This window comes from Stenella coeruleoalba (assembly GCF_951394435.1).
Source record: "Stenella coeruleoalba genome assembly, chromosome: 15".
Lineage (NCBI taxonomy): Eukaryota > Metazoa > Chordata > Mammalia > Artiodactyla > Delphinidae > Stenella > Stenella coeruleoalba.
Genome location: NC_137161.1, coordinates 11,623,391 through 11,637,128, shown reverse-complemented (window position 1 = coordinate 11,637,128; position 13,738 = coordinate 11,623,391). Strand labels below are relative to the sequence as shown.

Below are 13,738 nucleotides of genomic sequence, written 5' to 3'. Positions count from 1 at the left end.
CAGAGGTAGCTTGCTCTGGTCACTGCCCCCAGGTCTTGGCCTGTCCATCTGCTTCTTGTCAGGTAGGCCCTCGTTTAAATAAGCATCATTTCTTCAGAGAGGCCTTTCCTGACCCCCCCGATCTAAGTGGGCCCCACCCCCATGCCTCCACACCACCCCGCCATGTTACTCTTTCTCTCATCACCCTGACTTCCTGTGTAACACTCGCCTTTTCTAAGTTGACCTTGGCCTCCGGGTATTGCTGTATCCAGTGTAGTGGCTAAGAGCACCCACTCTGAGCCAGATGGCCTGTGTTTGGATCCGGGCTTCGCCACCTCCTAGCTGTCTGACCTTGGGCAAGTTCCTTCACCTCATTGTCCCTCAGTTTTCTCCTATGTAATCAGAGCAATACTAGTACCATTTCATACGGTTGCTTTGTGGATTATTGAGCTACTATATGTAAAGTGCTCAGAACACTGCCTGGCACGTGGTAAGTGCCACATAAATATTTGCTATTATTATAAGCCTTGGGACTTCCCTGGTGGTCCAGTGGTTAAGAATCCACCTTCCAATGCAGGGGACGCAGGTTCAGTCCCTGGTCAGGGAATGAAGATCCCACACGCCGTGGGGCAACTAAGCCCTCACCGCAACTACTGAGCTCGCATGCTCTGGAGCCCGCGCGCTGCAACGAAAGAGCCTGCATGCCGCAACTAAGACCCGACGCAGCCAAATAAATAAATAAACAAATAAATAAATGTTTTTTAAGAAAAAGCCTTAGTGCTTGAAACATCTTAGGCGGTTAATGCCCATTTGTTGGAGGTAGTTAGACCCTCGTGAGTACTGGGGTGAGAGCTGCTGGCCTGGTGGTAGGCAGCACTGGCGTCGCTGTCTGCCTCCCAGGCTGCGCAGCCCCTGAAGCAGGCTGCAGTTGCTGCTGACTTCTGGCACTTTCCTAGATGTTGCAGATCTGAGTGGAGGCTGGCGTCGGTCACAGATGGCACTCCGGTGGCCTGGTGGCAAGGGGCAGAGCAGAGGTCAGACCCAGGAGCACATGGGCCATTTAGGGGAGGCCCTCTGGGCCACCATGGTTCCAGCTGCTCTGACCAAGAAGGCTGGGATGGCTGTCATGTATTTAAGCAAAAGTCTTCCCTCTGTCATTGGTCGAAATAAAATCTTGGTATTCTCAGTGGAAAACCAGGCCATTCATAACAACAGTTTGTAGAGTGGGACTTTCACTTCTCCACCCACAATGTTAATTAGCAGGTATTTTAAGTGGAGAAAAAACCACCATCTTCTATAGTTCCTTCAGCTACAGTGTGTACTGTTGTTATACTAAATACCGTCTCTGAGTTTAATGTTTTACTATGTGGACCAGGGGTTAAGCGTTACAGAACTACCCCTTCCTTTTCTCTTTGACAGTTTTGCATTTGGCTCCCTAATATCTGCTGTTGATCCAGTGGCTACTATTGCTATTTTCAATGCACTTCATGTGGACCCGGTGCTCAACATGCTGGTTTTTGGAGAGAGCATTCTCAACGATGCGGTCTCCATTGTCCTGACCAAGTAAGTGTGCTTTCTTCAAGTGACGGAACTAAAGGGCCTTGTATCAGAGGGGCAGATACTTCCGTGCAGCTGCGTGTACAGTTGCTTATCCTCTGGGTGATTGGTTCACTGCTTCTCCATCTTTCTGGCCTGACAAGCCTTGATGTGCCCCAGGAATCTTGTCAAGGCCCAAGGTGATTAGAGGAGAATCTGCCTTTTAGGATCTACCTTTTAGCAGTGCTTTTAAATTAAACCCAGCTTGGACTTCGCTGGAGGTCCAGTGGTTAAGACTCCACGCTTCCAATGCAGGGGTGTGGGTTCGATCCCTGGTCGGGGAACTACAATCCCACATGCCATGGGGTGTGGCCTAAATAAATAAATAAAGCCCAGCTTCTCATCAGCATCACGGGGGGTGCTTATTAAATGTAGCATTCCCAGGTGCCACCCTGAGAGCTTCCGATTCAGTAGGTCTGGGGTGAGTCCCCAGATGATGATGGAGCAGCCAGTTGAGGGATCAGTATTTGGGCAGCATTGTTCCAGATGAAAGCATGTGACAGAGGCCCTGTTCTCCCACTTGTGAGCTGGTGCACGTCACCTTCCTTTTCGCAGCTGTAAGGTACGGTAGTGATATTCACGGGCATCCTGCCTTAAGATGCTATTATGTGAAAGCTACTTTGGAAATTGCAGATCTTTTTCAGTTGTTCATTGGTATACTGCCCTTGTTGATAGGATCTGAGAAATTAAAGATGAGCCATAAAATGTCAAGAAGTCATTGGGAAAAGCAAATGAGTCTAAGTTCATCTCAAATCCATTTGTCGGATGCGGGGCTGTTTCCTTGCACTCTGAGGTTTGTGGTGTTCATGTATGGACAGGAGACCCAGACAGTTTAACCAAAAAACAAGAAGGTACAGACAGTCAAAGCAGTTGGAGAAAAGAGCCCTGGACCATGTATCAGAGATGAGCTAAGAGAATTTGGGGGGCCATTATGTGTTCTGTTAAAGAATAGTTTTTCCATTTTGATTTTGAACTTGTTTCCTTTGTTGTGGGATTCCTTGCAAAGCATAACCACTCTGTGGTTTTCTTAAAAGCCTTACTATAGACTATACTCAGCATTCTTATGTTGGAATAAAAGAACATTTTATCGTGGAAAGAGCCCGGGTCTTGGGGTCAGGCTGACCTGGGTTCAAGTTCCAGTGATGGCCACTCAGCTGTGTGACACCCTGGGTCAGCTCCTGAACCTCTCTGAGCCACAGGTGTCTCAACAGTAAAGTGAGGGTGATAATGCCTCAGCCTAGAATTGGATTTGAGGATTGAGTAGTTAAATCTACTATGTGAAAAGCATCTGCTGTCGGTGAATGTGAGATCCTTTCCTCTTCTGCTCCTGTCCCCCAGCTATTGTTTGTCCTGTTTTTGTCCTGCTTTTGCAGGAAGAACTTACCAAGTGTTGCTTAATTGAAAGAGGTGCTCAGCAGACCCTTAAACAAAACAAAAACATATGTATATATTCTAAAATAATACCTATATTCTGTATATAAAATTTAGAAAACTTACAAAGAAAGAAAGAAAAGAAAAGAAATGCAAGCATTGTAACTCCCAAGAGATAATTACAGTTAACAATTTGGTAGAAGGTACATGTAATTTATTTAGATGGGTATATACTGTATTGTAACTTTTCCATTGAATGGAGTTGATAAACATCATTTATATTTATAACATCATTTAACTAGTTGCATAGTATTCTTTCTATGGGTTTACTGTGATCTATTTATGGATTTACTGTGATCTATTTGACCAGTTCCCTATTGTTGGCTTTTTCATGTTTCTCTTGGCAAAAATTTCTGTAGCTTTATTAGGAAATTATATATCATGCTGTAAGAGCTTTTAAAAAAAATCTGATATTTTTTCTTAAGATCTACTTTGAAAGTGTCTTAGTTTTCTGGTTTTTACCTTTATCTTGTGTCCTGGTTGTGCATTTGAACATTTGTGATAAGGAATTGTGCCTAAATTGAAGGTGACATCATGAGTTATTCTTATACATGAGGAGCTAAACTCAACTGCCTTGTCTCTAATTTATTTTTTTCTTAAATCTGGCAGAAGTAGGATCTTTTCTGAGCTTTCCCAGGTCTCCTTTGCCACAGAAAGGCCAAAGGTTAGGAGATACTTTGTTTTTAAAATGAGAAAGGATGCAGTCATTGTAACTAGCCATACATTCTTCCTGGAAAAGTGCTTTTGAAGGCCAAGTTCACCTATGATGACAGTTTCCAAAATTGAATCAGGGGGCCACATGCATATATGGTTTCCAGCCTTCACCTCCACTACTTACCGGTACACAGGCTGGGGTAGGAGTCACTGACCTAAGTCTCTGACTCAGATGGGTTGTCCTGTGAGTCCGTAGGCATTTTCCGGTGAAAGCGGGAGATGGGGGAGGAAGGGGATGTGGTAGGACTGCCTTGTTTTTGCAGTGTAGGGGGGAGGTGTTGTCAGCTTTCCTTGGTTACAAGGAAGAATCACATCTTGTTTTTCAGAGTGATCTGATGATGATACATTTATCTTTGTAACTGAATATGTGAATGAATTACCCCCTTTTTAATGTTTTCACTTTCATAAGTGCCAGAAAGCTGAGTATCTTCTGTTTCTTCATTAACCTTAATTAAATTATTTTTAGCTTTGATTTGTTACTATGACAATCTATTCTTACAATAATTGTGGTAGAGGAAACCTTTAGTTCTCTGCAGCTGCAGCTAAAGCTCATGAAATGGATCCTGAAGCAACATTGTCTTTTATTCTTTAAGGTGTGAGGAACATGACCTGAAAAAGTAAAATGCATGACATTTCCAGGCTAGAAAGAGTCCGAATTCTACCTTCATTTATCTTGAGTTCAGAAACCATTGGCCTCGGCCCTGGGTCTGCTGTTAACCATTGGTGTGACCTCACCCAGTTAGCCACTTTCTTTAGGCCTCAGTCTCCTTTGCATGAAAAGAAAGCAGTGACACCAGCCAGTGTCCCAGCTGTGGTAATGAAATGAGGGGGCTGGATGCTATGCTCGTGGCCCACGGATCCATTTGGGACCTAGAGGTGATATTAGCCTTCAAAAGTACTTTCCCAATAAGAACCTTATTGGTTCCCAGCTTTCCCCAAGGTGGGATGTTAACATGGGATCTGCTGGGAAAGAAAGGGAATGGGGCTATTGGGGTGAGTTTAGAAAACTTTTATGTGAAAAAAGTTGGTTTTCTTTTTTGCAGCACTTCTCAGAACCTTTATTATGTTATATTATGCTGTAAATCACCACAAAAGCCTGAGGTTATCTGACCGAGCCACCCTTTTATCACAAATTATCCTGCTTTAAAATTATACCAGTTCATGAAACGCTAATTAATGAAGCTGAGCATTACTATTGACAATTCTTTGTTTTGTTTACTGATTCAGCAAAAATTTGTTGAATATCTTCTGTGTGCTGGGCTCTGCTTAGGCCCTGGACATATGGCAGTGAACAAGGTGGACACAGGCATGGTCCTCATGGAATGATTCACTAGTTCCACTGCTGTGGAGAAGTCAGGCACCAGGAGAGCCTGTAAATGGGCTGGCCTATGTGAAGGCAGGTGTCCCTGAGGGAGTGTCACTGACCCTGTGTGCTGAGAACAAGCCAGAGTCAGCTGGAGCCCAGGAAGAGTGACATACGACCTACCGGGAGGTGTCAGTGACAGTGGAGCCCCGCCCGAATGAGGAGGAGATGGGATGGGAGGTGTGGTGGGGAGGAGTCCGTCAGGCTCAGAAGCCTAAGCTTCCCCCTGAAAGCAGCAGGAGACTGACGAGGGGTTTTGAACAGGCCAGTAACTCCATCAGATGTGCATTTTCAAGGGATCGTTCAGGCCCCTGAGTAGAGAATGGGTTCTCCTAGGAAGAGCAGGATGTATAGAGAGAGAGATCCGTGAGGCAGAAGCCCAGAGCTGGAGGATAGTAGGGGAGGGAGGGAGAGAAGTGGATGGATTTGAGAGAAGGTGGACTCAGCAGGAGGAGGAGATTTAATGAGAATAACTCTTTTAATGGTATAATGGTTTTACCCTTGGGGGTAAAACCAACAGTTGAATTTAATGGCTGCTGACATTTTTCTTTGCTCTGTAGCAGTGAAAGGAAAGCCCTTTCAATTCTTCCTCTTGATGTCTCCTCCCAAATCCCCACTCTGGGCCTTACCCACTGATATTTCTTCTTCAGGAGGCTCCATTCTAGTCTGACTTCATGCCACAGCCTCAGTTTCGGGTTTTATCCCACAGGATCCCCACTCCCCCACGCCCACCCCGCACTGAAAACATTTCCTGTGACTCCCCAGGGCCTTCAGGATGAAACACCAACTCCTTAGCTTGGTTCATCGAAAGCCTTTCACAGGGCCTGGCCCCGCCTGCTGCTCTTGCCTTACTCTTGCCACTGTCCTCCCCGCCAGCCCCTCCCCCAGCAGCCAGTTCCTGTGTTCTGTCCACAGTTGTCTGTGTAACTTCCTGCTCCTAGATACACTGGTAGTATTTTGGGGCTCCCTACCTCCACACATGCTCTTCCCTCTGCCTTGGGTGCATTCCCTCATTTCTTCACCTGGTTAGCTCTTCTTTATCCTAAATTGAAACCCAGCCCATGTGCCATAAAGAACCTTCCTAGACCCCCACCAGTCTGAGTTTGATGCCCACCGTGTATTTCCTACAGCTCTCTGCTCTTTCCTGAGATGGTCCTAGTTTCCATCTTGTTAGTTTTTTATTTTCTTTTTGGCTGTGTTGGGTCTTCGTTGCTGCGCGTGGGCTTTCTCTAGTTGCCGTGAGCAGGGGCTACTCTTTGTTGCGGTGCGCGGGCTTCTCATTGCAGTGGCTTCTCTCGTTGCAGAGCACAGGCTCTAGGTGCGTGGGCTTCAGTAGTTGTGGCACGTGGGCTCAGTAGTTGTGACTCACGGGCTCTAGAGCACAGGCTCAGTAGTTGTGGCGCACGGGCTTAGTTGCTCCGTGGCATGTGGGATCTTCCCGGACTGGGGCTCAAACCCGTGTTCCCTGCATTGGCAGGCGGATTCTTAACCACTGCGCCACCAGGGAAGCCCTCCATCTTGTTTTTCTCCCTCATTAGACTATAGAGTTCCCTAAGGGCAGGCACCTGCTCTCATCTCTGAACCCCCAGAAACTAACACAGTGCCTGGAACAAAGTAGGTGAACAAATAAGTGTTTGACTAATGGGTTGAATGATGAATGAATGAGAGAATAAGCCAGAAATAAGTTTTGAGTTCTAAGTTAATTTCTAATAACTTTGTCTATAACATTTTAACTTCTTTCTTTTTTTTCTTTTATTTCCTAGCACAGCTGAAGGTTTAACAAGAAAAAATATGTCAGATGTCAGCGGGTGGCAAACATTTTTACAAGCCCTTGGCTACTTCCTCAAAATGTTCTTTGGCTCAGCAGCACTCGGCACTCTCACTGGCTTAATCTCTGCATTAATATCCTTTTAATATGATGAACACATGTGGCTGAGAAGATTATTCCTAATTACATCCGTCTCTCGTCATTTTCTCCAGTTCCTTAAGGGGACCAATTTTAGTCTAAAGTCGTATTTAAGGAGGACTTTTATGCTTAGTTCTGGTTTGAAGAACACTTTAATTTAAACTCAAGGATTTTAAAATTTAACATTAGAAATTTAGGATATCACTTTTCAAAGCTTAAAAAACATGTACACTGTTGAATATCAGATCTGACTTTGGGGTCTTCTCAGTTCCCAGAGTGTGATAACTGCATTCAGATGAATTTCATTTTCTGCTGTCTCACTTTTCATATTAAGAAAATCGGAAATTAATTTCCTTTGAAAATGTCAAATTGAGAAAATCTCTATGCCACTGAAAGTATTTATCTGGAAGAACCAGAAAAGAGACTTTCAAAGTGAGCTCCATCTAAGTTATTCACACTGATTTTGTGGCTTAACAACCCATAAGCTTTTCCAGCCATAGAAGCCAAGAGACTTGTTAAGGCCGCTGACACCTTTATTGCTGTAGAAAATTTGTCACATTTAAAACGGGAACAGGCACCAGACCTTTTCTGTGTGAGCGTAAGCCTGCATGCATCTTGGGGAGATGGCCACCTGGCCCTCCTCCGCCAGCAGTTTGTTTCACAGATGGCCGGCCAGGAAAGCCTCTTCTGCCTGAGACAGGCGTGTTTGTCTGCCATCCTGTTGAATTTTCCCTTCAGTTCCTATGTCCAGAAGTCTCAAGGTGCTGTTGAGTCAGCTGACAGCTTCTTATATTGTATCAATAAGCGGAATGGAAAAGAAAACTTTTTCTAGTTCAGTATTTTCCTCTGTATTTATCTCTTTATTTAAAAGAGCGGAGGGGCGGGCGGGGAGAGCATCTTCTTTAATGAAGCCCCAGTAAATGGGTGCTGTGGGCTCCAGCACAGGCATGTGAACAACATTTGAATACGTGGAAGATTCTCCTTTCACAGGAACATGAGTTTATAAATGTCCAGGAATAGGAGAGAAGGTCCTTCAATGGGGCATCGATCCCCAGGATTCTGGAAACCCCATTAGTGACCTCAGCTGATGTGGTCAGTGGAGTGGAAGAGGGACACGGCCCTGGAAGGGGCCTGGCAGTATGGGGTGTCCTCAGTCTGTCTGCAGCCCCAGCTCCCCACAGCCCGCCCCCCACCCATCCCCCGGTGGCTCCCAGCCCTCCAAGTCAGCATTTCCAAATGAAATGACTTAGGGTGACTTTAGTTTTCCCCTACCGTTTGTCTCAGGAATTTACATCTCTTAGTATTTTGTCAGATGCCCTTCCTTAAAACAAGAGTCTCCCTGCAAAGAAAAAAATCCATAATGACAGATTTTCACCTGTTACCTTGAGATGTTCCCAAATCTTTGTATCCATTGTTTACCTTCTCTATTTGGAAGGCAGCGGTTTTGTGACTTCTCTAGACCGCCCGTAAGTGTCCTTTGATTCTTTTTCCTTGACAATTGTCATTTACGTGCTAAAGCATATTGACTTGAGGAAAACGCCTTCCTTGGAGTTCGGCATGATGATCATTTTTGCTTATCTTCCATATGGGCTCGCAGAAGGAATCTCACTCTCAGGTAAGTGACGGAGAGTGTTGAAATGCTGGGGTTGATGGTCCGTGGTCCTGCCTGGTGAAAGGTTATGTCGATTGGGTCACTTTCAATCATAAGAGAGTCACGACTCAGAAGAGCTTAAGCAGTAAAGGGGACTAACTGGCTCTCTAGGGATACATCTGGATTTAGACCTGGCTGGAACTCAGTGTTGTCAGGGTCACCTTTTCTCTTTACCCGCCATCCTGTAGCAGAGATCAAAACATCTCTTCCAATGTTGCCTCTCTCTCAAAACAAGCCCTCTGAAGGGCCTTCAGACTGCCAAGGGCAGTCAATCCCTTAGCCCATCCCTGGGCCCTGGCACCCACTGACCTGCATTCTTCCACTATAGTTTTGCCTTTTCCAGAATATAAATGTCATATAAAGGGAATCATGTAGTTTTTAGTCTTTTGTGACTTGTTTCTTTCAGTTTTCATAATGTTCTTGAGAGACACCACCTTTTTGCTGTATCAGTAGTTTTACATTCTTATTGAGCCGGTTTTTCCATTCACCCTTTGAAGGACATTTGGACTTTTCCAGATTTTGGCTATTAATGTGCATATCTTCATTTATCTTGGATAAATACCGAGGAGTAAGTAAGGTTGCCGGGTCTTATGGTAGGTGTATATTTTGCTTTATCAGAAACTGCCCAGTGTTTTACAGAGTGACTGGGCCATTTGCATCCCCACCAGAATGTATGAGAGAGTGTCAGCTGCTTCACATCCTCGTCAACACTTATTTTAATTTTAAACACTAGCCATTCTGACGGGTATGTGGCAGTTTGGTTTTGATGTGCCTTGGTGTGCTTCTCTTTATCTTCCTCTCGGGATTTGTTGAACTTCATGGGTTTGTAGTTTGTGTAAGTTTATGGCTTTTATCAAATGTAGTACGTTTTTATCAGTTTCTTGAAATATTTTTTTCTGTTCCTCCTCTGCTGCTGAGCAGAATTCTCCTTCCCTCAGGTCACTGTCTGGCATCACACATGGGTCCTCTGTGAGCAGGTGTTGCCAAGGAGGAGGCAGAGAGGACTCTGGCCATTTTCCCTGGAGAACTTTGTAAACCTCAGGGTCTCGTTTGTTTTTAATCCCAAGCCAGTTCTCTTGGATAACTTCATCCCGGTATCTGTCATCCTGTTCCCTCTCTTACCTTTCCTGAATTTTGGCACTTACATAAACACCACCTGTGAGTCATTTGGCTCTAGCCTAGCTATTTTTACCTCTGTTTCTCTAGATCATTCCCCACCCCTTTGAGATGAACACTGAGTACCTGTTGGCAAAGATATATTTCTTGCATCCATTTAAAATTTGTGATTAAGACCAGGGAGTGTTTTTCTTGTCTTTTCTTCAGAGAGGCAGTGTTTTCTATTTGTAGGGGTTTCGTTTCCTTGGGGACCTCTGCCGTGCACGCTGATGGGGCCGAAAAGAGCACATGCAAGCCAAGAACACACTTGTCCGCCTCTGGGTGACGGGCTGGCTCTGCCCACACTCTGCCGGTGGGATGTTTGTCACGCAGGGTTTTCAGAGAAGGAGAGGCTCACCCTGTTAATGTAAGGGTACAAACAGGAAAGGTGGCTTTGGTGCGGTCCCCTCCTTCCTCTTTGTGCTCTGCTTTTCCTGACTGTCACAAAGGACGAAGTGGTTACCACAGCCACCAAACAGGACGTTCTCCCTAAGAATCATTTACCTAAATCTGTGTGTCTAGAACACAGCGGTTAAGGGCACCGGACAGACTCGGTTTGAATCCTACCTCCACCTCTCATTAGCTGTGTAACTGCAGAGAGCAGACTTAACCACTCTGAGCTTCCACTTCCTCACATGAAGTAGACATAATAAAAGTGCCACTCTGGGGCTTCCCTGGTGGTGCAGTGGTTGAGAATCTGCCTGCCAATGCAGGGGACACGGGTTCGATCCCTGATCCGGGAAGATCCCACATGCCACGGAGCAACTAAGCCCGTGCGCCACAACTACTGAGCCTGTGCTCTAGAGCCCGTGAGCCACAACTACTGAGCCCATGTGCCACAACTACTGAAGCCCACGCGCCTAGAGCCCGTGCTCCGCAACAAGAGAAGCCACCGCAATGAGAAACCTGTGCACCGCAATGAAGAGTAGCCCCTGCTCGCCGCAACTAGAGGAAGCCCGCACGCAGCAACGAAGACCCAACGCAGCCAAAAATTAATTAATTAATTAATTAAATTTAAAAAAGAAAAAGAAAAACCTTTCACTCATCCATTCAGTAAATATTTATTTAATGCCTACCCTGTGCGGAGAACGCTCCTTGGTTTCAGAGGTACAGTAATAAACAAGACAAGATCAGGTTTCTGCCTGGAGAAGGAAGATAATAAGCAAGTAAGCAAACACATAGGGTAATTTCAGGTAGTAAGAAGTGATGTGAAAAAAAGAAATCAGAATAATGTGATGGAGTGTCACGGGGGCAGGAACGTTATGAGGTAGGGGGTCAGGAAGGTGTCCTCAGAGGGGTGGCACTGGGGCTAAGACCTGTGTGGTGAAAAGGAGCGCCAGCGTTGGAGGCTCTGGGGAGGGAGTGATTGGCAGCGTGAGCAGCAGGTGCCGAGAGTCCCAGATAGATCTGAGGGAGCTTGGCTTGCTCCAGGAAGAGCAGGAAGATAGCGTGACTGAAACAGAAGGGCAAGGACCCCATCCCGCAGGGTTCTGTAGGCCTGGGAAGGAGTTGGCATTCTGTTACACACACAAAGCCAAGTGTTGGAGGACTTTTTAAAAATCACTGTGCCAGTAATACGTGTCATATCTGTAGTATGATACTGTTTATTACTTTTTAAAAATATATTATTTCTTTTTTTGGCTGCATTGGGTCTTCGCTGCTGCACGCGGCTTTCTCTACTTGCGGCAAGCGGGAGCTACCCTTCGCTGCAGTGTGCGGGCCCCTCATTGCAGTGGCCTCCCTTGCTGCGGAGCTTGGGCTCTAGGTGCGCGGGCCTCAGCAGTTGTGGCTCACGGGCTCTAGATCACAGGCTCCGTAGTTGTGGCGCATGGGCCCAGTCGCTCTGAGGCATCCCGGACCAGGGCCCGAACCTGTGTCCCCTGCACTGCGCCACCAGGGAAGACCCTGTTTATCACTTTTTTTAAAGACAGATAAACTTTATAATGGCATAGTAAAAGAGCTGGCAATCTGCATGTTGAACTGTATAGTAGTTACCTCTGGGCAGGCGGTGTGAATGGAGAGTCTTGTTTTACTCTTTACCTCTGAGTTCAGATTTTTTATAGCAAAATATGTTCCTTATTGGGTAATTAACAAACAAAACTGACTATGGCCTGACTCAGCCTTCAAGAAGTACATCATGTTTTACCCGCAGTAAAGTTCAGTGCAATAGAAATTGTACACAATACCCTTTCAACTCCTGCCTTTTGGATTTGAATCCCTTTATTCCTTAATTACATTTGAAACAATGGATTTAACTGAGACTAGAAGTGGATTTCCTCCCTTCTCCCTCCCTCTCTTCTTTTCCTGCCTGCCTTCAGAGGCTGACCGCTTGCTGCACTGCTGTCTACTTCCTTAAATGAACTTGCCTTCTGAAAGAAGTAAATGTGTCAGGATTCTTCATTCCAGGGCATGTTTTAAATCCCCAGGCCTTTTATCTCCAGGAGTGAGCCTGCTGGACCGTTTTCCCCTTCAGTGTCTTTGCAGCCTATGCCGGGGGCAGCTGCAGTGGGTGAGGGTCGTCTAAGTGGTAAAGTCACCTGGGCTTAGGGAGGGTACGTAGGGCAGACACTTGAGCTGTCCCTGCAGCTTTTGTACCCACTGCTGACCCTGACTCTTTCCTTTAGCCCCCGGGATTTGAGAGTTCCCCCGACCCCAGACTGGACTGGCATGAAGGTCGTGGCTGGCTGGTCCCTCTTGTACTCCGGAGGGCCCGTTTCTGTATGGTCCAAATTCAGCCCCCAGATGGGATTTGTTTACCTCTACAGAAAATGTTTAAACACTTCAATTAGTTGCTGTCGTTAAAAGTCAGAAGATTTCTGGGAATTCCCTGGCGGTTCAGCGGTTAGGGCTCGCTGCTTTCACCGCCGGGGGCCCGGGGTTCAGTCCCTGGTCAGCGAACTAAGATCCAGCGAGCTGTGCGGCGCGGCCAAAAAAAAAAAATAAGTTGGAAGATTTCCCATAAGAAACAGATTTCTGGAGTTTCTCAAAAACCGGAAGGAAGACTGGCCAGCACTAGGCCTCCATCCACAGGGCTGCCATCAGCCCTTTATAGATGGGCTTATGCCTTCTCTGCCCATGTGCCAGTCACCCGCTTATTGTTTTTATCTTTATTTTTATTGTCTGGCCCCTGAGGAGTTTGGGTTTCCAACCCCTAGCCTACAGTGCACCAGACTAAAGCGGCCAGCCAGACGCCTGCTGCGTTGAGCCTGTCTCCTTGTTTCCTGTGGAGGAAAGCTTGCTGGGCCTCTGGCAGTGGCCTCTCCTGATGCTAGTCCCACGGGAAGTTCCACGTTTCACTGTCAGAGCTGACTTTCCAGAACCTTTGGCTTTCTGCAGTGGCTGTTTAATACCGTGGGCTATGATGACCTCGTTCTGTAGGCAGAATGACAACGTGGGCGGAAGGCCACTCGTGTCACAACTTAAGCGGTTGTGATTCACAGCTTAAGTGGTTCAGGCTCCTCTGGGGTTGACTTTCCCTTCAGGGTAAGAACTCCAAAGCCTCAGCTTTGCAGTGAATTGATAACCCTTCTTGAAGCAGGCTGGCGAAACAAAGCCCTTTGAGAGCCCAGGAGCCAGAGCCGTCTCTAGCATTGGACTGCACGGAAGGAAGAGAGAGGCTTAGGAGCAAGTCCATAGGAACTGAAGTGTGCTGTGCCGCATGCTCCTCCCCCAACCTCGACGGTTCTGGTCTTTCCCTCTGTTTCACCTCACATTGCCTGTGGCGTCTGTGGTCTAGATGCAGAGTCAGGAAGGAGAAGCTCTCGGGTGGTTGCCTGCAGGAACTTACTGAGAAGAGCAGATGAATTGAGGGGACAGCCGGAAGTGTTGTTATTGTGTGTTTTATCTAGCGGAGCAGAGGCTCAGAACGACTCGTAACTTGCAGAGTCTTCTCACTGCTCTGAAGTAGCAAGTAAAGAAGTCTCCTGCCCTCTCCTTTCCCTTC

The 13,738-nt window shown here is 46.4% G+C and overlaps 1 protein-coding gene across 1 annotated transcript in view; it reads left to right on the top strand.

Annotated features, from left to right (window-relative positions):
- SLC9A8 (solute carrier family 9 member A8) overlaps nucleotides 1–13,738 on the top strand; it is a 68,867-nt gene that overhangs the window by 39,935 nt on the left and 15,194 nt on the right. Inside the window, 3 exon segments of the mRNA XM_079946468.1 lie at nucleotides 1,399–1,542; nucleotides 6,847–6,985; nucleotides 8,499–8,604. Coding sequence (XP_079802594.1) covers nucleotides 1,399–1,542; nucleotides 6,847–6,985; nucleotides 8,499–8,604 — 389 coding nt within the window.